The sequence below is a fragment of the Nerophis ophidion genome, linkage group LG03 (genome assembly GCF_033978795.1).
Source record: "Nerophis ophidion isolate RoL-2023_Sa linkage group LG03, RoL_Noph_v1.0, whole genome shotgun sequence".
NCBI lineage: Eukaryota > Metazoa > Chordata > Actinopteri > Syngnathiformes > Syngnathidae > Nerophis > Nerophis ophidion.
In genome coordinates, this window is record NC_084613.1 from 53,595,450 (window position 1) to 53,617,924 (window position 22,475).

At 40.7% G+C, this 22,475-nt stretch overlaps 2 protein-coding genes across 9 annotated transcripts in view; both read left to right on the forward strand.

Moving 5' to 3' along the window:
- srrm1 (serine/arginine repetitive matrix 1) overlaps positions 1-14,440 on the forward strand; it is a 26,378-nt gene extending 11,938 nt beyond the window's left edge. Inside the window, exons 1-16 of one of the 8 annotated variants that reach the window (XM_061895622.1) lie at positions 1,716-1,838; positions 2,061-2,184; positions 3,604-3,774; positions 6,203-6,291; positions 6,375-6,683; positions 6,827-7,003; positions 7,091-7,210; positions 10,216-10,424; positions 10,560-10,637; positions 11,163-11,249; positions 11,378-11,513; positions 11,584-11,670; positions 12,237-12,698; positions 12,792-12,978; positions 13,413-13,586; positions 13,719-14,440. In XM_061895622.1, the coding sequence (XP_061751606.1) occupies positions 3,622-3,774; positions 6,203-6,291; positions 6,375-6,683; positions 6,827-7,003; positions 7,091-7,210; positions 10,216-10,424; positions 10,560-10,637; positions 11,163-11,249; positions 11,378-11,513; positions 11,584-11,670; positions 12,237-12,698; positions 12,792-12,978; positions 13,413-13,586; positions 13,719-13,829 (2,379 nt within the window). In that variant the 5' untranslated portion in view covers positions 1,716-1,838; positions 2,061-2,184; positions 3,604-3,621 and the 3' untranslated portion in view covers positions 13,830-14,440. Of the gene's footprint in view, positions 1-1,715; positions 1,839-1,882; positions 3,775-6,202; positions 6,292-6,374; positions 6,684-6,826; positions 7,004-7,090; positions 7,211-10,215; positions 10,425-10,559; positions 10,638-11,162; positions 11,250-11,377; positions 11,514-11,583; positions 11,671-12,236; positions 12,699-12,791; positions 12,979-13,412; positions 13,587-13,718 lie in introns of those variants that run through there. The other 7 variants (XM_061895613.1, XM_061895619.1, XM_061895620.1 and 4 more) reach the window with 7 other exon arrangements.
- Positions 14,441-17,941: 3,501 nt separating this feature from the next.
- clic4 (chloride intracellular channel 4) overlaps positions 17,942-22,475 on the forward strand; it is a 45,738-nt gene continuing 41,204 nt past the window's right edge. Inside the window, exon 1 of the mRNA XM_061895623.1 lies at positions 17,942-18,256. Within this exon, the coding sequence (XP_061751607.1) occupies positions 18,188-18,256 (69 nt within the window). The 5' untranslated portion in view covers positions 17,942-18,187. The remainder of the gene's footprint in view (positions 18,257-22,475) is intronic.

The following is a 22,475-nucleotide window of genomic DNA, read 5'->3' on the forward strand; positions in this document are numbered from 1 at the left end:
GAAGGTGCCTCCCCCATAGCCTGTGCGAACTAAGCTAATGTAGTATAGCGGTATAGTTTTAAACTTAACAGCCATTGGCTTTCACCGCAGTGAGGAGTAGAAGCTCCATCTATCCCAGCGCTCAAGAATGAGGCTGAAAACCTAACATGGTAAACAAAATAACATTGCTTTGACATAATCGGCTAATTACTTTATAAGAATAAACAACACATTGTTACTACTTACAACAAAAATAATCTGAGTACTCTCGACACTGGTTATCTACTTGTAAAGCACTTAGGCAAATCTAATATCACGTTTTTTAAGATACCGGTGTATATAAAGTATGTCGGTACTCAGACTTACTCAGCGGCCTAGTGGTTAGATTGTCCGCCCTCAGATCGGTAGGTCGTGAGTTCAAATCCCGGCCAAAGATACCAAAGACTATAACAATGGGACCATTACCTCCCTGCTTGGCACTCAGCATCAAGGGTTGGAATTGGCGAATGAATCACCAAAATGTATCCCTGGGCGTGGCCACCGCTGCTGCTCACTGCTCCCCTCACCTCCCAGGGGGTGATCAAGGGTAATTGGTCAAATGCAGAGAATAATTTCGCCACATCTAGAGTGTGTGTGACAATCATTGGTACTTAAACTTTAAAATACTGCAGTATCAGTTTTGGTCCATATCGCCCTGTCCTATTCTGGACCAAAAATCCCTCCAAATTCTATACTGCTCGCCAGTGTTACCATTTCTGAGTTGTTGTGCATAAATATGGGAAAATGTTAACAAAAGTACACTTATTCACATACCATGTTACAAAATAGATCAGTTTAAATAATACATAAGTGACAAATACATTGATTACATATACTGTACATATGAGGTCGCCACCAGAGTTGACATCCTTCACACAAAAGTCATAATTTCTCTGATTGTTGGTCCAAACCTAATGAAGATTTTGGTGAAATTAAGGCAACAAGTTACGTGTTTTTCCTTCTGTGTATTTTCTTTTTAGGTTTATTGTGCTGTCTGATGCGTGTTAGACAGCCTGCTGGTCACTAAACACTGAACGAATGTAGCAACAGAGTGCATCAAATACAACTGCAAAATTATTCTTTGACAAAATAAAAAGCATGTTTTATTGTAACTTTGTGCGCTGGAGTATGTTTGGAACTATATATAGATGTATTATTTTGGTCAAAACGACAGCAATTGTGTGCATCCGGTAACAGCCGCACACCTCCTTGGTAGCCAAGGTGGTGCCTGTTTTTAGTTGGCCATACTCTTTATACATGACTCTGCCATAAACTATGCACTACAGCCTTCTGATGTCTTGGACTTGCAACTGAATTTTTTAGGTTGTTGTCATGCTTGCAAACTAGACACATACATGTGATAATAAAACATGTAACAACTGGACAGCAGTTATAAACAGCTCATTTAAAATGCTGCAATAAAAGATTAGACTTTAAGATGAAAACAATATTAACACACAGGTACTACCGAGTACAGGTATTGATTCCCAGGTAACATTAGTTGTTACCGTATTGGTCCAAATTGGGCTGGCCAATTAATCAAAGTTTTGTGGATGATGGGCAAATAAAAATAAAAATGATGATGGGCAAAATAAAAAAGTACAGTTCCCCTTTAAACATTCATACAGTGGTCATTTTATTGATATGCTCTAAAGTATTCTCCAGTGTTTAATATTCTTCTCTTCACTGATTTACAGGTTGATATGACCAAAGTGAACCTGGAAGTCGTAAAGCCATGGATTACCCAACGAGTGACAGAGGTTTTGGGGTTCGAGGACGATGTCGTCATAGAGTTCATATTTAACCAGCTTGAAGTTAAGGTATTGCTTTTATTTATGGTTACTTGTCCGTTTTTATTTTTCAACTGATGCAAGTGCTTATTTATTAAAGAAGGGAAATTATCAAATTGTGCTCGCTCTTGTCAAAATGAATGGTTAACATAGCCATTGGTGTGATAATAGCATAACATTGTTTTGCTGTTATTTGACAACGTGCCTTTATTCAGCATACTTCTAATGATGATGTGATTTATGATTTAAAAGGCCTGAACCAATATGGATGTTATACCTTGCATCAGAAGTATAGCACCAACACCTAATTAGCTCTCTCCTGAGCCCAAAGTCACTGAGCCCAACTCTCCCTTCATGATGCAGTGTGTGTTTTGAGGTGAGTTGTATGTAGGGATCATTAATGTCATGCCAGTGATAGACACACCTAAAACGTGCCATAATAATGTCCTTCATAGGTATCAACAGTTCATCTTTAAATTGTCCAGATCCCTATCAAATGCAGCTAAAGTTGAATGTGTGCTCAGAAACAGTGCATCATTTAAAATATTCAGGACTCCCTCTATATGCAGCTAAAGTTGTAGGTATGCAGGGAAGAAGTTGCATATTTATTAAATGAATTACAATAAATGATTTAACATCAACATTGCAAACTTTTCAACTGATTTTCAATTTATTCAAAGTGTCAGGTATTTTTAACCAAGTTGTGGTACAAATGGGTGTGTCTGACCACACCGTCATGCATAATGAACACACCAATACCAAATATTTATACGCTTTATCCAGTGTAAATTGGGATTAAACATCCCTTAAGTATTTTATTTTATTCACGTTTATGAATCCATTTGTTTTATATTTGTCTGATTCTTTAAATGAGGGCTTTGTTTAAGTCTCAAAACATTGTAAACATATACGTATTGCCCTGTTTAAAGGGTAGTACGCGTTACCCAGTGTTAAAGTTGTCAGAGAGCCTTCTCGTTAGCCTTGAATTTCCCAAGATACAGGTAACCAAATGTGCATCTTTTCAAATATTTCATGGGTAGGTATGATTGTTTAAGCTAAGTTAAATGGTACTACTATACTTTGAATTGACATTCACATGTTGAATAACACCTTTTTTGTGTTACTCTGTACTCATTATTGCTTGTTCGTCTCTTGCAATTTAGATAAATGATATAACATTAAGCTCAAGGTGGTTGAGTCTCAAGCAGTAGTGAGGCGGAAGCAAGCCAAGGGAGCTCCATGCCCACTGATCCCACGCGACTCACTGAAGACACCGGAACTGTACTTTAAGTGTTGGGTTTTAATGCACTCTGTATTGTGGATATTTATCAAACTGCTAAACTACACTATGGGGAGACTGTACAAGGGATATGGGATGAAAAAGGATACGGGATTAAATGGAGGGGATATAACAGGGAATTTTAAACACAATATGATATTCTTTCATAAATGACAGCATATTTTTGAGGAATAACATCTAGAATTTGCATTGACAGCAATAGTGCATGGATGTTTTAATCTATTGATCTAATCTCTCCTGAGTTATCTACATTTTTAAATGTACTAGTTGGTGTTCAGATAAAATCGCTTTGTTTTAATCCAGCTCTGTGGTTTTAAGATACTTAATTTTTAGCCAATTATGTTTGTACAGTTAACAAAAAACAAAGATATAGTTTGTGAAAATTACAAGGTAGTACTTGAATTCTATTTCATAGTTACTATAGTTTTTTTGTTTCAATATTTCAATAGCAACATATTTTTTCTTCTTCTTTTCCGTACTACGTATGTGTTGCAGCACCCGGATAGCAAGGATATGCAGATTAACTTGACTGGTTTCCTGAATGGAAAAAATGCTAGAGAGTTTATGAGAGACCTCTGGCCCCTGTTGCTGAGTGCCCAGGAGAACATTGCTGGCATCCCAACACCATTTTTGGAACAGAAGAAAGAGGAAATCAAGCAGCGACAGGTGCGATTTACTCAGTTTTTGCAGGAAGGAATTATTTTGAATGGTTGACTTTTACAATATAAAGTGGAACCTCGATTTACGAACCCCTCTTTTTGCGGACTTTTTGATTTATGAACTATTAGATGGGACCAAATATGCCTCTGTGTGAGCGCTTCATTTTGTGTCCCCTTGTCAGCTATTTTGTGCTCACTCTTATTGACGAAGCAGGCTTTGTATACCACGTTCGAAATAAACTTCACACCATGAGGACACTTTTCTGGAAAAATATGCCAAAGTGGCCTTTTTTCACCGTGGAGACTACATCTCGCTCAGCTCTGTTTCATCTAACAGCGCCAGCGTGCACGGACACGTTCCATCCCCCCCCCGTCTGGTCCTTTGTCTCTTCTAGTCAGCCGTTTGTTAGCTGATGACAATGTAAAGTGGATTTGCATTTTTGTAATGTTTACTGTAGCACTTTTTGGGGAATTTTGCCAATCGTTCACAATCATGAGAGACAAGAACACTTTATTTTTAATACAATTTCTTAATATAACGCCTGGAAGATACGGCTAATTGGAGTCACTGTTGTATTCTTTAAAGCCCTCTGCAAAACCCTACGTTTTGTATACACAAGTTTATATAAAATGTAGTAACAGACACATTCATAACAATATGTAATATGTACAATAGACCCCAAAAAGGGAACAAGCGGTAGAAAAATGGATGGATGGATATACCGTATTTTGGTCATTTTAATCATTGCCGGAACTACTGCATTTATTCCCGTTTCCATAGCAGCGCACTTCCGACTTCTGGCAACATGTGTGCTACTTCCGTAAATAAGGCATGCTTGTCTTCTAATCATAGCAGACACGGAAACAAACAACTATTTTTTGAAAAATGAGGATCCACAACCTTATTTTTTTAAAGCTAAATATACGGAAGATAAATTACTGCTTCTAGAAGCCAGCACAAAGGAAGAGTGATACTTTGAAACCGACTGAAGGGAGTGAGGTGAAAGTCAGTTGGAGCTGCAACGTGTGGATTTTGAAGCTATGCTATTTTGACATGAATGGCATACTTACCCAAAAAGTTCCCCGGCCAACTGGACCGAACAGACAACTGTCCAGCGAGTGGGTCACACTTTATATCGAGTTTGATACATGCAGCACGTCACACGTGTTATTACATCTACACTACATATGCTATCTGGCTAGCTGTGTACAAACAAAACATGAAATGTGGGCTAATACTTTACAGATACTGTAATATGATTGTCCATGTTTTTGAGTCAGTGGTGTCTTAACGCATTGTTGTGCATTACAAACTCAAAACACGTTTCGTCTTGACGCAGAAACTATCTTATCTCTTGCCGTTGTTAGCTTTTACGGCTAATACTTTTGCATGCCAATGTGTTGGGAAGCAAGAAAAAGCGTTCTTGGGTGTTTGCACTTACAAAAACAATGTCGCTAGAGTTTGGTTATTATACAGGTTACAGAGTATAAATGAAGTATTTGTGGCAGTTTTGAATGAATTTCTAAAGGGATTTAGAGGTACAATTGATTGCTAACCACCAAAAACGAGCCGATTTTTACATGTTGGAAAGCAAAAAAACAACCTTTTGTCTCGTCTGTCATAATTGTGAATAATAGGCAATATTTAAAAAAAAAAGTGCAGTTCCCCTCTCAGGATTTTTGATTTCTTATCATTTGTGAGGGCACCAAATGGTCTTCTGTGCGTGTCTCTGCACAGACTGTATATATATTGGGCGGCTAGGCGTAGTGGGTAGAGCGGCCGGCCAGAAACCTGAGGTTTGCAGGTTCGCTTCCCACCTATTGACATCCAAAAAATCGCTGCCGCTGTGTCCTTGGGCAGGACACTTCACCCTTTGCCCTCGGTGCCGCTCACACTGGTGAATGAAGGATGTCGGAGGGTCCGTAGGCGCAAACTGGCAGCCACGCTTCCGTCAGTCTACCCCAGGGCAGCTGTGGCTACTGATGTAGCTTACCGCCACCAGGTGTGAATGAATGTTGAGTCCTACTTCTCTGTGAGCGCTTTGAGTGTTTAGAAAAGCGCGATATAAATCTAAGTTATTTAGGATGGTTCAGCTTGTCGTTTTGGCTAGTTGATCTTTCTCCCCCTTGCTATTTTTGTCAGATATACAGTACTGCATAGCATTTTTATATTGCGTTCAAAGTGTACAAACCTTCACTGAAATACGGACTTTTGTCGAGGCTGAAATTTATTATTCATATTTACTTTGTTTCTTATGGCGAACATTGTTTTAATATACAAACTTGCCTATATACGAACTCTATTTAATAAGTGATTAGGTTTGTAAATCAAGGTTCCATTATAATAACAAAATAACCTCACCCAGGGACATGCATAAAAAACCTAAAATGCGGTATTATATCTAATTGTTTATTTATTTTCCTTGTCAATACAGATTGAACAGGAGAAGCTTGCATCCTTAAAGAAATCCGAGGACGACAAAAAGGACTCACGGGAGAGGGCTCAGTCAAAGAGCCCAAGAAGGTAATACAGTTCCTCCTTGGAAAAGATCTCTGAGTAAAGGTTTATATCTGGTATATTTAAAACACAATGTTTGCCTTTTTCAGACGGAAGACAAGGTCACCATCGCCGCGACGCAGGTCACCATCGCCGCGACGCAGGTCACCATCGCCGCGACGCAGGTCACCATCACCGAGACGCAGGTCACCATCACCGCGACGCAGGTCACCAGTGAGGCGGGAAAGGAAACGAAGTCCCTCACGTTCCCCGAGGCGTAACGCCAGTCCAGCTGGTAGAAACTCACCTCCTCCTCCCTTAATGCAGCTGCCCACAAAACCTGTGGAGCAGCCTATAGAGCCTGATATATCAGGAAAAACTCTGACAGAACCAGTCATCCAAGAAGCATCTTCCACCAGGTATGTTTTATGTGCCTGAACTTAGTGTTGTTGAAATTTTGTATACTCTTATTTACGTGTTTGAACTGACTTCAGGGTTTCACAATGGAAACGTAAGTTATAAACAAATTTTGTCATTTCAATCCTCCTCTTCTGACTCCTAGTGAAACTGTCATTGAGCTGGGTAAAGCAGACTTGGTGACTGAAAAGAAAGAACCGTCACATGAGATGATTAAGAAAGAGGGACGACCCAAGTCCAGAGAGAAAGACAGTAGAAAGGAGAGACCTCGCCACCGCTCCCGTTCTTATTCCCACTACCGCAAACGACGCTCTCGTTCAAGGTTGTTGCTCACATTCCTTGTCAGGTTGATTTCGTGCTTGACCTAATGAACCCTAACTATTTTCTAACCTTTGTTTTTATTTAAAAGATCTTACTCTCCACGTAGAAGGCAGAGTCCCAGAAGGAGAATGTCACCACGTCGAAGGAGCCCACCCAGACGGGGCCCTACCAGCTCCAGAAACAGACCAAGGCGTTCTCCTGTCCGCAGGTTGGTATTTGCTCAACCTTGGTTGGGGGTTTGGTATTGCTTTCTCATTCACTGCCAAACCTTTTATCTTATTAGTGGGTCTGGATTGTTACCACCATACAGGTATCCTAATCTACGTTTAACACACTTCCTTTTGGTCTAGATAATATGGACTGGATTTTCTGTGGTGTAAATTCTGTTAAACTTTTGCTCCACATGTTTCATCATTCCATGTATATACTGTCCTCTGGACCCCCTGTCAAAAGCTTCTTCTAGCTTATTTGGGGGACCCTTTCACGTACCCACATCTTTAAATGATGATATTCACTACTATTTTAATTGTTATATGGTATTGTGAATACACTTGTGAAACTTGTTGAAACTTAAAACTAGGGATGATGTTTGATAAGAAATTATCGAGTTCGAGCCCATTATCGAATCGTCTTATCGAACCGATTCCTTATCGATTCTCTTATTGAATCCAGATAGGTTGTTGTATATGGAAAAAAACACCCAATATTGGCCGTGCGCAACCCGAGGGTCCCTGGTTCAATTCCCACCTAGTACCAACCTCGTCACGTCCGTTGTGTCCTGAGCAAGACACTTCACCCTTGCTCCTGATGGGTGCTGGTTGGCGCCTTGCATGGCAGCTCCCTCCATCAGTGTTTGAATGTGTGTGTGAATGGGTAAATGTGGAAGTAGTGTCAAAGCGCTTTGAGTACCTTGAAGGTAGAAAAGCGCTATACAAGTACAACCCATTTATTTATTTATTTATTTATATTTATTTATTTAATAGGAAAACATTTTAATAAAATAAATAAAGAAATATTGGCTGTTACCAACGTATATTAAGTGGGATTTTTCAGAAAAACAAGTATATACAGTAACACAAAAACAACCTGTCTCTGTGATCACTATAAGTGTATAAATAATATTAGTGTTAAATAAAATCAGTACCTTGGGCACAAAACTGCAAATAATACAGCTCTAAAAAAAGTGCACTTCTGCTGCTATTGCAACATACTAACTACACACACTATGATACTAAGAATGCCACAGTCATCAATCGATTCTTCTTCCAAAAAATTTGCATATTTGGTTTTTAAGGATCAAGTCTGACCCACTCTTGGCTAATCGTGTTGCCAGCGGCGGAAAAAACACGTTCACATAGACCCGCTCGACATCCATTGCTTTCAGTCCCCTAGAGGGGGGGGGGGGGGTTGCCCAGCCCAGCCCATATATGTGCTCCTCTACAAGGTTCTCATAGTCATCATTGTCACCGACGTCCCACTGGGTGTGAGTTTTCCTTGCCCTTATGTGGGCCTACCGAGGATGTCGTAGTGGTTTGTGTTGTGGTTTGTGCAGCCCTTTAAGACACTAGTGATTTAGGGCTATATAAGTAAACATTGATTGATTGATTCATATGAAACTGATGTGCTGTAAGTGTGTTCATGTACGAAATAAACTGAAGAAAGAAAGAAAGCACTAGTTTATTAGACGGCTGCAAACTCTGTAGTGGTGTAGGCTACAAGATACTGTTAAGGTTATCAGACACATACAAAAAGGTTAACATTACCGTTAGCCACTGATGATACTTAGGTAACATTAGTCTAGCTAACGTTACTGCAGTCCTGGTTGACATAAGAGGTAAGGTTATTTTAGCCTAAAGGCTACAAGTGAGCAAATATGGAAATGAATCGGCAACAGTTAACGTTAGTTACTCAACGGCACTATCACTGAAACTGGGGCTGCAGGTTGAAGCAGAGGAAGAGGGGCGTGCTTCGTCATCTCTGTCACTGCTTCTCCATGTGTCAAAGACACGTCACGGTTCTCGAACATTCAGGTTAAGTGCGGCATGAACATGTTTCAACATGCTTGTTGTACTTCCCCCTTACATGAGATCGAAGCCTGGCAATATTTGCATATTGCCGTTTCCTCGTCGTCTTTTTTTGTAAAATGAAGCCATTCCTTGAGGCGTTTTTTTCCGGTCCATTATTTTTTGCTGCTTTCTGCATCTACTCCTTAATGACTGAGCTAGGTCATTTCCTGTGATGTCACACAGGGCATTTCCTGTGGGACGGGATTCGTTCCCAGGGATTTGAATAAAGAACCAACTCTTTTTCTTTACTATAGTGGCCTCGATGACGGGAACCGGTTTTCAAAAAGGGATTCGAGTCCATGGATTCTGTTCTTTTCTTATCGAACAACCGGGAGAACCGGTTTCGAACATCATCCCTACTTATAATCCCTATTCTGAGTGTGTGTGGAGTTTTTAACTTTTTAGATTGCAAACGAAACCCCCCACACCCCACCCTCTCTAAAAGTATCAGTACACCATTAAATATACCGTATTTCCTTGAATTGCCGCCGGGGCGCTAATTAATTTAAAACCTCTTCTCACTCCTGCGCTTACCAAAGGCATCCGGTAAAAGTAAGCATGAGCTAATTAATTTAAAACCTATTCTCACTCCTGCGCTTACCAAAGGCATGCGGTAAAAGCAAGCATGCGCTAATTATTTTAAAACCTCTTCTCACTCCGGCACTTACCAAAGGTATGGAGTAAAAATTTGAGTGTGATGTAAGCTTGGACCTTAAATCCTACTGAATAGCTCTTAATCTTCTTCCCTTTATGCAATTTCAAATTACCGGTATTGAAATCAGCCTCCTCCATTTTGAAAATGATGACAGGAGAAGTGTTACTCGTGACATCACGAGTTTGACCAGGCGGTAATAGTCACCATGCGCTAATTATTTTGGGAAGCGAGTTTGATCCGGCAGTAATTCAAGGCAGGCGCATACTATATGTCCTGCAGCAATTCAAGGAAATACGGTATACTTTGATGAACATACATTTTTTTTTTTTTTTTCAGACACAGTTGAAAATAAACACTATATAGATTTACCGGTCATAACATTAGTTACACCTGCCCAGTCTGAGATCAATACAGAGTTGCATAAAAAAGCCAGTGTTTATCTCACTGCATGGTGCACATCTGTGATTTTTTTTTTCCCTTTGTGTTCAACAGGAGGCGCTCCCGCTCTGCTTCGTCCTCTGCTAGCAGCACCTCACGCTCTCACTCACCCAAAAAAGTGATGAAAAGAATATCCAACTCACCCATGCGAAAACCACCGCAGATTCCTGGTGCCTCTATTAGCCCTCCCAGGAAAGTCAGGCGGTCACCATCTCCACGGGCCAGAAGGGGAAGAGGTTCGCCATCTCCTCCCAGATCTTCTGGTAAGGGCCTTTGTTTTATTTGCCTAATACGTAATCTGTTTTTGTGGTAAATACAAAGACTTGGTTAATGATACAGCATTTCAAATAAACAAACCATGTTTTCATCTCACCTAATTTTCTATTTCCCCCCTTAAGGTTTTAAGAGAAAATCTGGTGCTTGGGGTGATTCACCTTCTGATAACATTAAACCCAGGCGGTCTGGATCAGAATCGGGTATGTGTGTTGTAGAAAAATAATTGGCTTTCACACCACATTTAAAATATATATATATACATATATATATACATGTATCAGTTGATCATACTATTAAACAATATTATTTCTTGGTCTTGAAGTATCCTAGACCAGTGGTCCCCAACCACCGGGCCGGGGCTCGATTGGTACCGGGCCGCAGAGGAAATTTTTATAAATTTTTATGTATATATTATTATTTTTGCAATTATTTTATTTTTTAATAAAGCAACATAAAAACCATAAGATACCCTTACAATTAAATTAGTGCGCCAACCCAAAAAACCTCCCTTTTTCATGACAAATAAAAAAAAAAGAATTCCTCCCTCCCCCGCCGGGCCGCGGTAAAAAGTGGTGACCGGTCCGCAGCTACAAAAAGGTTGGGGACCACTGTCCTAGACAACGCTATGAACCAGTAAATTCAGTAATTTATCTTCAAAAGTAACTTTCAACATTATCTCTGATCCTGTTTTTTACTGGGAGGTATTTCAATATCTTTTATTGCAGACGATTATAAACATGAAAAAGGCACAACAGCAGATTCAGTGCAGCAGAGACGGCAATATCGCAGACAAAATCAAGAGTCCTCTTCAGGTTATACGCATTTATATTTATAATCTTTTCCCTCTCATAGCCCCACTAGCCTCATACCACAACATTCTTACTGGTTGTCTTTTTGGAGGATGGAAGTGGTACTATGACATAAATATTTTTGGTTTCAGATTCAGGATCTTCCTCCTCTGAAGATGAAACATCCAAGCGGCCAAAGACAGGACCAGGTGCAAGAAATGGAGACGTTCGAAGGAGACGTAGCCACACACCTTCCCCGCGTAGGCGACCAAGAGATTCCTCTCCGAGGTCAGACATTATAATTACATGCAATAATTTACCCTTGCTGCTTTGTTAATCCTTTTTATGGTTGTTTTAGGAAAAGGCAGTCACCATCCCCTGGTGCACGCAGACGCCGGTCTCCTAGTCCCCCAAGGCGTCGCAGGTCACCTTCTCCAAGAAGAAGGTAGATGAAGTACTTGCATAGAATATGTTGACAGTGTTTTGTAGTGGAAAATTTCTGTCCTGGGGTTACCTCTAAACTGAATGCATTGGGAGGGACACGACATAAGAGGTCAAGTCACCCTGACCAAGTGCTAGTTCTGTTGGTGGGGTGACTTTTGAACATTGGACAGTTACATAAGCTGTTATGCTACAATCAGGCCATCAGGGAGCGTATAAATATAAAGGGAAGACCAAGCCTGGTGTGTGCTCTTTCTTAATTCCTTCACGAGGGTTCACCTTCTTTCGTCTCCGGAGACATTGTCTGTGTAAACATATCAATTCAATCCAACTTTGTACCATTTGATTATGAGTAAATAAAACTGTTGTAACAAACTCTCTATTGTTCCTGTTTAAGATTCGGACTTTTCAACTACAGTTTTACTTTTTTTCAAATGTGTATTAATCCTTGCTTGCAACCTTTTTATGGAATATTTGATTAACAATGTTTTACTTGGGAAGACATGCGCTTCGGAACTTGTACAAATGCAATACATGACTTTCCATTCAAAATTTTGTGGTGCTTCACAGGTCCCCTTCCCCACCTCGCAGACGATCTCCATCCAACAGGCGTTATTCACCTCCCATCCAGCGTCGTTACAGCTCTTCACCTGTACCTCCTCAGAAGAGGAAATTATCTAGTTCTCCCGCAAGACGGGCTTCACCGAGTGGGAAACGGCGACTCTCTAGGTCTCCAAAGCGTAGGGGTTCTCCTGCACAGCGGAGGCGTACACCTCCCTCTTCTTCATCGCCGCCTCGACACAGAAGAAGCCCTATGCTGTCTTCTGGTCGGCCACAGAGGGACGCACGATCCCCTGTTGCAGCAGCAAGCTGCCGCTCGCCGTCACCCGCAAACCGTGGTCGCCCCGTCAGAGGTTCCAATAGTCCTGTGAGACGCTTTGAAACCTCCATCCAGCGGAGACACTCGCCATCACACAATGAGAAACCTATCAGAAGAGTTTCACGTACCCCAGAGCCACGCAACAATCAGAGGTAAATAAGTCACCACTTGTACCATTTAGTTTTTTTGAACAGCAATATTATTGGATTGTTCATTACCTTATCCCCACCTTTGCTCTTCCACAGACCTTCGCCGGGCCCCCAGCCCTTGAGAAGAGTTTCCTCCATATCTCGATCGGCTTCCCCTCAGCCAGCAGCTGTTAAACAACCAGCACCTGTGTCTGGCTCTCCATCACCGTCTCGCTCGGCCAGTGTGTCCCCGCCACCAGCCAAGAAGGCCAGCAGTGGCTCTGGCAGCCGGTCACCTAGCAAGGTTGGTTTCAATTTTATGATTATTTTTAACTTGCCTTAAATTTTATGATTATTTTTAACTTGCCAATGCATTTTAATATTGCTATAAATGACTCGAGAAAATAATATATTGTTTATTTGCCTTTGACCATCTTCCTTATGATTTCCCCTTTGTTTCTATGCATATTCTGTATCCCTCTCTTATATTCTTCATTTTAGTTTATTGTGCATAAATGCAAAATTAATCAAAAATGTGATCGCAATCTTATTTTGTAATATCACGTTTTTGCTGTTTTTTGCTAAATTATTATGCTAAATTACTTTGATTATTAAAGCTCCCTGGTCTTTTAACATATGTGCACTCTGTCTGTAGTAATCAACTAATTCCATTGGACCATATTGCCTATAATTTTTGGAGCCTCTTTTAATTACATCTTAAAATGTTTTGAATTGCAGAATTCAGATGCTGATGGAAGTGCAAAGAAGAAGAAGAAGAAGAAGGACAAGAAGCATAAGAAGGACAAGAAGCATAAGAAGCACAAGAAGCATAAGAAAGAGAAGAGCGACAACGTGGGGACTGGAGACAGCCAGCAGAACCAGGGTGGGGATGAAGATGGTGAATCACGAAAGGTTATGTCTGTTATGTCCTCCTAAAGGTTTTCTGCTCTGTAGACTGTGTACAACATTACTATAGTGGGTGTATGGTTTGAAAACAAAATCGATCTTAGTTGAGTACAAATTAAATGGTGACTCCTTTTTCAGGAGTCAGAGAGTGAAGTGGATGACAGCTTGGATGACCTGGAGAAACACCTTCGAGAGAAAGCGCTGCGGTCAATGAGGAAGGCACAGGTGTCTCCATCACAGATGTCCTAATACTGGCCCTGTTGAAAAAAAGTTTCCGTGTAACTTCAATGTTTTGTGATCAACCTGATTCAGCTCTAGAATGTACAAACTGCAGTCTTTTTTGTTTCTTTTTAAGGATTTGGTACATTTTGAAGTGTTCATTCTGAGTTTGATTTTGTCTGCCTGTTATCAAAACTGTACAAAACTTGTTGTCTATAACTACTAAATTGATAAGCATGACATCGATGTACACAGACGGTTGAGATGGACATGTTTCATTCCCCACTCCCCTAAGCCAGTTTTAGATTATTTTTGAGAAAAGATTGGATGTGCAGTGATTTTTTTCTGTCCCCTTTATATGCTATGGCATATAAAGGACGATGTTCACGCACAGCATTTCTTTCAGAGCGTCATGGCTGTGTAACAGGCTGTAACAAAAACAAGTCTGGTCCTTCTGGCAGTACACAATGCTTTAACCAGCTGTTTTTGTTTAAAGAGGATGCTTTAATTTATCCATCTCAACTTGATTTGTTTTTGACATCCTCGCACCAAACTGATTTATGGGAAACTGCATTATTTTTTGTATTTAGTTCCCCTAAGTTGTCGTGTCATCCTTTCAGAAATAAAGCCTTTTTATAGGATTGCTGTTCTGTTAATGCTTTAAATGGAATGCTCTGTAAGATAGTATTGCCGTATTTGGGTAAATATGTCAAAGTTGACAAAAATGATAAAAAGCAGTAAATCAGCTCAAGTAGGAAGCCTCGACACAATTTTCTTTAGTAATACACATCGCATACCAGCATCAATTCTATGAAATAAATTCCAAACGAGGAGGTTTTGAGGAGTGCGAAGGCTGTCTCTCTCGCCAAACAGGGGCAATGGATGCAGTGGGAAGGAGTGGAGAGGAGAAAGATAAGCTGGAAGGAGCTTTGGCAGATGGAAGCAAGTAAAATCAGCTTTATCATCAGAGCAACGTATGATGTGCTCCCATTATCAAAGAATTTCCATCAGTGGTATGGCGAGGATCCAATCTGTGCCCTCTGCCCAACCCCAGCAACCCTCAGACACATCATGACAGGATGTAAGATGAGCTTCACGCAGGGAAGATACACCTGGTGGCACAACCAGGTCCTCAAGAGCTTGGCATCAGCCCTGGAGAGCATGCGTGGTGCCGTCAACTCCTTGCCACCAAGAGCATCTAATCCCTTGAAAACGTTTGTCCGAGAGGGCGGGAAAACACCCAAACAGCTTTCCGCCAAACCAGAAACAGGACACCTATACCTGGCCCGCGACTGGAAGATGCTGGCAGACATCGGCAAACAGCTGGTTTTCCCACCTGAGATTGCCTCTACCAACCTCAGGCCAGACTTGGTGCTCTGGTCCCCTTCGGTGAAGACATAGAGCTCACAGTCCCATGGGAGGACTCTGTGGAGGAGGTCTATGAGCGTAAGAAGCTGCGCTACTCAGAGCTAGCAGAAGAAGCGAGACAGCGTGGCTGGAACACCAAGGTCTATCCAGTAGAAGTGGGATGCAGAGGATTTGTGACATCGTCTACCATCAGACTGCTGAGGAGTCATGTCAGGCTTTGTGGAGGACCATCAGAGCAGTCTCATAGGCAGCAGAAAGAAGCAGCCAGTGGATTTGGCTCAAGCGGGATTGGGCCCCAAAAAACAGCAGTGTAACAGGGTGAATTTTGGAAACAGTTGAGCACTGGACACAAGCTAAGGACTGATCATCCTTCGGCGGGCCACCTTTGTGGAGAGTGTATAGCAGGGGTGTCAAACTGAAATACAGAGCAGGCCAAAATTTAAAACTGAACAAAGCCCCGGGCCAAAGTTGAACAAATGAACCTTTTTAATAGAGACCCAAACAAGTTTTCCATTGAATATTGAACAAGCAAGGCTTATATATATAGTGACATGCAAAATTGAGTTTCAAATAATAATAAAAAAATATCAACAGCATATCAAATACAATTTTTAAATAAACATTGAATGCCTCTTTTGTATTTTCGGCCTTCTGAGGCAAATATCAAAACAAACATTTTCCACAGGCTAATAATAAATTTGGAAATAAAATAATCATGAATGAATCAAACATTCAAGCCTTGAAGGAGCAAGAGAAAGTGTGTGAATAAAACGTTAATTATATCTCAGTTTGCTACACTGATTTGCTTTAACACTGAATATGGAACACGCAACGCTTATATAACTTAATAGAGTAAAATCAACTTTTACAAAACAAGCGAAAAAACAATGGTATGTTGAATAAAATTTAAATAAATAATGTAATGCCTCTTTTCTTTTTGCAGCCTTCTGAGGTAAATATCAACATTAACTTTTTCCACAGGAAAAAGTTACTGTTGATATTTGAAAAGAAAATAATGAAGCGGGGGGTGTATATTGTAGCATCCCGAGAGAGTTAGTGCTGCAAGGGTTCCTGGGTATTTTTTCTGTTCTGTTTTTGTGTTTCGGTGCGGACGTTTTCCCGAAATGTGTTTGTCATTCTTGTTTGGTGTGGGTTCACAGTTTGCCGCATATTTGCAACACTGTTAAAGTTCTTTATACGGCCACCCTTAGTGTGACCTGTATGGCTGTTTACCAAGTATGCTTGTATTCACGTGTGTGTGTGTGTGCAAGCCTCTTATATTATGTGACTTGGCCGGCACGCTGTTTGTATGGAGGAAAAGCGGATGTGACGACAGGTTGTAGATGACGCTAAATGCAGTGCCTTTAAGGCACGCGCCCAGTGTTGTTATCCGGGTGGGAATTGGGAGAAATTCGGTTGCCCCGGGAGATTTTCGGGAGGAGCACTGAACTTCGGGAGTCTCCCGGGAAAATCAGGAGGGTTGGCAAGTGTGAGTATTAGCAGTGAATGCGGTGTTACAGCAGCACCGCCGCTATATAATACCGACGGGCCAGCTCTAGTGATAATTCAATATTGCCTTAAGGGCCAGAGTTTGACACCCATGGTGTATAGCAGGGGTGTCAAATTCAAATACAAAGTGGGCCAAAATTTAAAACTGAACAAAGCCACGGGCCAAGGTTGAACAAATTAACCTTTTAATAGGGACATGCAGGGTTTGGTGGTAGCGGGGGAGTGTATATTGTAGCGTCCCGGAAGAGTTAGTGCTGCAAGGGGTTCTGGGTATTTGTTCTGTTGCGTTACGGTGTGGGTGGTCTCCCGAAATGTGTTTGTCATTATTATTTCACAGTGTGGCGCATATTCATAACAGTGTTGGCATTGTTCATACGGCCACCCTCAGTGTGCCCTGTATGGCTGTTGATCAAGTATGCCTTGCATTCACTCGTGTCTGTGCTAAAGCCGCATATATTATGTGACTGGGCCGGAACGCTGTTTGTATGGAGGAAAAGTAGACGTGAACACAGGTTGCAGAGAACGCTTAAGGCAATGCCTTTAAGGCACGCCCTCAATATTGTTGTCCGGGTGGAAATTGGGAGAAATTCGGGAGAATGGTTTCCCCGGGAGATTTTCGGGAGGGGCACTGAACTTCGGGAGTCTTAGCAGTGAATGCGGTGTTACAGCGAAACTGCCGCTGTATAACACTGGCGGGCCAGCTCTAATGTTAATTTGACATTGCCTCAAGGGCCAAATGAAATTACAGGGAGGGCCAAATTTGGCTCGCGGGCCAGAGTTTGACACCCATGGTGTATAGTGTTTGAAGGCTGAAACACCCAATGACGCAATGGCACACTACTGAAGATGTGTCGCTTGTCCAATTGTCCTGGAATTTAACCCTGACCAAGTCTCATATCTCACAACTCACAAGAACCCCCCACACCCGCACGTTGTCTGTCTACCACTCTTAACAACAAGGACATTTCGAGTGTGTACTCTCCACATTTGGCACAAGGGACTGTTCAACATCTCGTCCTGTGTTTTTTGATTTTTGATTAGATTATGGAAATGCACATCGATTGCCATAAATGAATGACCGGACTGGTTTTTATCTGTTAAAAGTGCTGGAGTGGGGAAATTAATGAACACTGATGAGTGCACAGTACAGTACATTTCTCAAGATACAGGGCATCCTCCGTTCTTCCCATGTCATGCTGTCCCTCCTATTAACCTCCTCAGACCCTCCCATTTGGTACGTTGGCGATGCAAATGACGTCACCACGAAAAAAATCCACTTCTCAGCGTCTCTCAACGAGCAAGGTTTGCACTCCAGTGACGTCAAAGCAGCGCCTCTTTACTGCGTCGACTCGGCGGTCTCCTAGTCTCGCTTTGTGCCTCCAAGTAGCCACTGCGGACAGACAAAAGCCCAGCGTGGACCTCAGTGCGGGGGAGAAGCGGACCGAGCTGTATCGGGCGTAGTAGCCGAGAAGAAAAGTAGTCGCCAAAGTTCCAAGAAAGTAGCGGTCGCCATGTCACTGTCGGTACCGCAGAACGGCGTGAAGGCGGATGACGAGCCCGTTATTGAGCTCTTTGTGAAGGTAAGTTGTGTGTTTTTTGTTAAAAATCACTTTACCGCGCAGTGAAAGGGAATATTGCTTCTGTGAGGGAAATGTTAGTTTTTGCCACGTGTTAAGCTAACCCTTAGGCGTAGCATTAACATGTCCCCTTCTGGCCCTTCACGTGCTATTGTCTACACGAGTGCAGCGGGAGAGCCATCATGATCACTCCTGCAGGGTGGAGGCACTTCTCCCATCGCCTCGTAGGAAACATGCACTCTTCACCCCGGCTTGTGTTACTTGTGCACTAACTACATTTACATATGAAATAGGGCTGTTTTGTAAGCACTGTGTATGTTTGGGTGCTGTTCAGCCATGAATGGGCATGCCACCAAATCATTTGTTTTTGTATTACTGTACAGCTTCCTAATATTCCTTTTGTTTTGGTGTTCTACTGGCTAGCATCCATTGTGAAGAGCAAACAAAAGAATGTCATTGTATTATCCATATGTCTATACCAGGAGTCACCAACGCGGTATCCCGTAAGGACCAGATGACTCGCCCGCAGGCCTGTTCTAAAAATAGCTCAAATAGCAGCACTTACCAGTGAGTTGCCTCTATTTTTTAAATTTTATTTATTTACTAGCAAGCTGGTCTCGCTTTGCTCGACATTTTTAATTCTAAAAGAGACAAAACTCAAATAGAATTTGAAAAATCCAAGAAAATATTTTAAAGACTTGTTCTTCACTTGTTTAATTAAATACATTTATTTTTTTACTTTGCTTCTTATAACTTCCAGAAAGACAATTTTAGAGAAAAAATAAAATATTAAAAATTTTAAGATTTTTAAAAACAATAAACCTTTTTACCTTTTACATTCCTCCCTCTTCTTTGCTGATAATTTACATTAATGTTCAAGTGAAATTTTTTTTAATTGTAAAGAATAATACATACATTTTAATTAAATTCTTCATTTTAACTTCTGTTTTTTCGACGAAGAATATTTGTGAAATATTTCTTGAAATTTATGATTAAAATTCAAAATTATTATTCTGGGAAATCTAGAAAATCTGTAGAATCAAATTTAAATCGTATTTCAAAGTCTTTTGAATTTATTTTAAAATGTTTGTTCTGGAAAATCTAGAAGAAATAATGATTTGTCTTTGTTAGAAATATAGCTTGGTGCAATTTGTTCTATATTCTAACAAAGTGCAGATTGGATTTTAACCTCTGCGATGAGGTGGCAACTTGTCCAGGGTGTAGACCACCTTCCGCTCGATTGTGGCTGAGATAGGCACCAGCGACCCCAAAGGGAATAAGTGGTAGAAAATTGATGGATGGATTTTAACCTATTTAAAACATGTCATCAACATTCTAAAATTAATCTTAATCATGAAAAATTACTAATGATATTCCATAAATTCTTTTTAATTTTTTTCAAAAAGATTCAAATTAATTTAGTTTTTTTCCTCATTTTTTTTCGGTTGAATTTTGAATTTTAAAGAGTCGAAATTGAAGCTAAACTATGTTTCAAAATTCAATTTTGATTTTTTTTGTGTTTTCTCCTCTTTTAAACCGTTCAATTCGGTTTTTTTTTCATCATTTATTCTCTACAAAAAACGTTCCGTAAAAGGAAAATAATATATGACGGAATGACAGACAGAAATACCCATTTTTTTTATATATATATAGATTTATTTATTAAAGGTAAATTGAGCACATTTCTGGCAATTTATTTAAGTGCGTATGAAGCTGGTTGGTAGCCCTTCGCATTAATCAGTACCCAAGAAAGTAGCTCTTGGTTTCAAAAAGGTTGGTGACCCCTGGTCTATACACTTTATCTTATTTAACTGTAAATTCTGATGGGCAACACTAAATTGGCCATAGTGTGTGAATTCTGTCTGTCTGTCTGTCTTTGTTGGCCCTTTGTTGACTTGTCCAGGGTGTACCCCGCTTTCTGCCCGAATGCAGCTGGGATTGGCTCCAGCGACCTCAAAAGGCACAAGCATTAGAAAACAGATGGATGTTGACATAAAAGCTAGCTTTGCACAATTCTCTGCACTATATTACATTTTGAAGCTGAGATGAACCTGCACTGTTCTGATCCTTCTCGATAGGAGCGACACTTTCTCTTTAGAGGACTTTAGAAGGATAAGCAAACTGCATTAATTTTCACTCTTTCTTAAGCAAGGCGGGAAAAGGGAGTGGGGGGACTGTGATATGTGAACTGGATTTAAGGCCTACTGAAATGAGATATTCTTATTTAAACAGGAATAGCGGGTCCATTCTATGTGTCATACTTGATCATTTTGCGATATTGCCATATTTTTGCTGAAAGGATTTAGTAGAGAACATCGACGATAAAGTTCGCAACTTTTGGTCGCTAATAGAAAAGCCCTGCCTTTACCGAAAGTATGTGCGCGTGACGTCACGAGTTGCAGGACTCCACACATAGTCACATTGTTTTTAATGGGAGCCACCAGCAGTAAGAGCAATACGGACCAAGAAAGCGACAATTTCACCATTAATTTGAGCAAGGATGAAAGATTCGTGAATTAGAATATTGATAGTGAAGGCGGCAGTGTGAGCGTTTCAGATGTAATTAGACACATTTACTAGGATAATTCTGGAAGATCCCTTTTCTGCTTATTGTTTTAATAGTGTTTTAGTGAGATTCTAAAGACATGCCTCAAAGTCGGATGGCTGTGCTGAACACGCAGCGTCTCAGAGAGAAGCCGAGGAGCCAAGCTCACAGCTGCCTTTTTTGACAACTACAGGAGGAAGTCCCATAATCCACTGATTTCTCCGATAAGATATATATCACAATTTCGCCTTCCAAAGACATGCTGGTTGACGTAGAGAAAACATGTTCGTTTGACCGCTCTGCTTCACAACAAACAAACAAACACTGGCTGTGTCTCGGTGCTAAAGACAGCTGCAATCCACGGCTTTCCACCAACAGCATTGTTCTTTATAGTCTCCATTATTAAAAGAACACATTGCAAAAGATTCAGCAACACAGATGTCCAAAATACTGTGTAATTATTCCATTAAAGTAGACGACTTTTAGCCGCTAGTGGGGCAGCGCTAATATTTCCTTACAGTCCGTGACGTCACGCGTACGCGTCATCATTCCGCGACGTTTTCAACAAGAAACTTGCGGGAAATTTAAAATTGCAATTTAGTAAACTAAAAAGGCCGTATTGGCATGTGTTGCAATGTTAATATTTCATCATTGATATATAAACTATCAGACTGCGTGGTCGGTAGTAGCGAGTTTTAGTAGGCCTTTAAATGGCGGTGCAGTGGGCTTGTGTTCTTTGATCAAGGCCAGCAAAATAATGCCTTAATTCCATTGATAATTCAATTTGTTTGGTGTATTTCCAAGCACACTTGACCTGAGGTTATTTAGTTTCACTCAGCACACTTAACACTTAAAATGTTCAGTGAGGTTTCCATTTTTCCTGGATTCAAATAGGAAAATCTTCGTCTGCTGCTGACGCGCAATGCAGCTTTTGTTTGGACCCCTTTTCTAGCGTCCAGAGCTTTTCTCTCAGCATTTACATGAAAGGTTACATCATCCTCAGGCCTGGAAGGTTTACACATGATGTGTCCAGCTCTTCCCTTCTGCTCCTCCTTCCTTGGATTGTGCACTTCATTGTGTTTCTTTTTTCTGCCCGTCCCAGTTGTGTGGTACAAAGGTGGGCCTTGTTTGACTACAAAATGTTTCATGTCTGTTTTTTTTTTTATTACATGTTAACTATAGACAAGGGGTGCCCAAGTTTTTTGCTCCCGAGGGCCAAAGTTAAAACATGCCAATGAACTGCAAGCCCAGCACAGCAATTTTAAGAGTGGAAAAAGTTCCTTTAATTAGTGCAAATAAAATGATAGATGCCATCAATAGTTCTAAGATCTTGGGACGTGCCAAACTTTTTCACTTCAAATATTGGAGCCTTGAGTATTTGCTTATAGTAATATTATCCCAATATCAACAGGAATCATACTTTCATTATGTAGTGTGAACTGTTAGAAAAGGTTTGAATAAAATGAATTACTCAACAATGGTAGGTCTGGAAAAACACTAACCTTTTTAATAACTGTTCGGAATAGATTTATGCTGTATTTACTGTATTTTCAGTACTTCATAGTGCACTGGTATTCAGGCCGCACCCACAAAATTTGAAATAATTGTGTTTATACTGTACATTTGCCGCACCGGACTAAATGCCATAAACGCTATTTACATACGGTAATTGTTTCC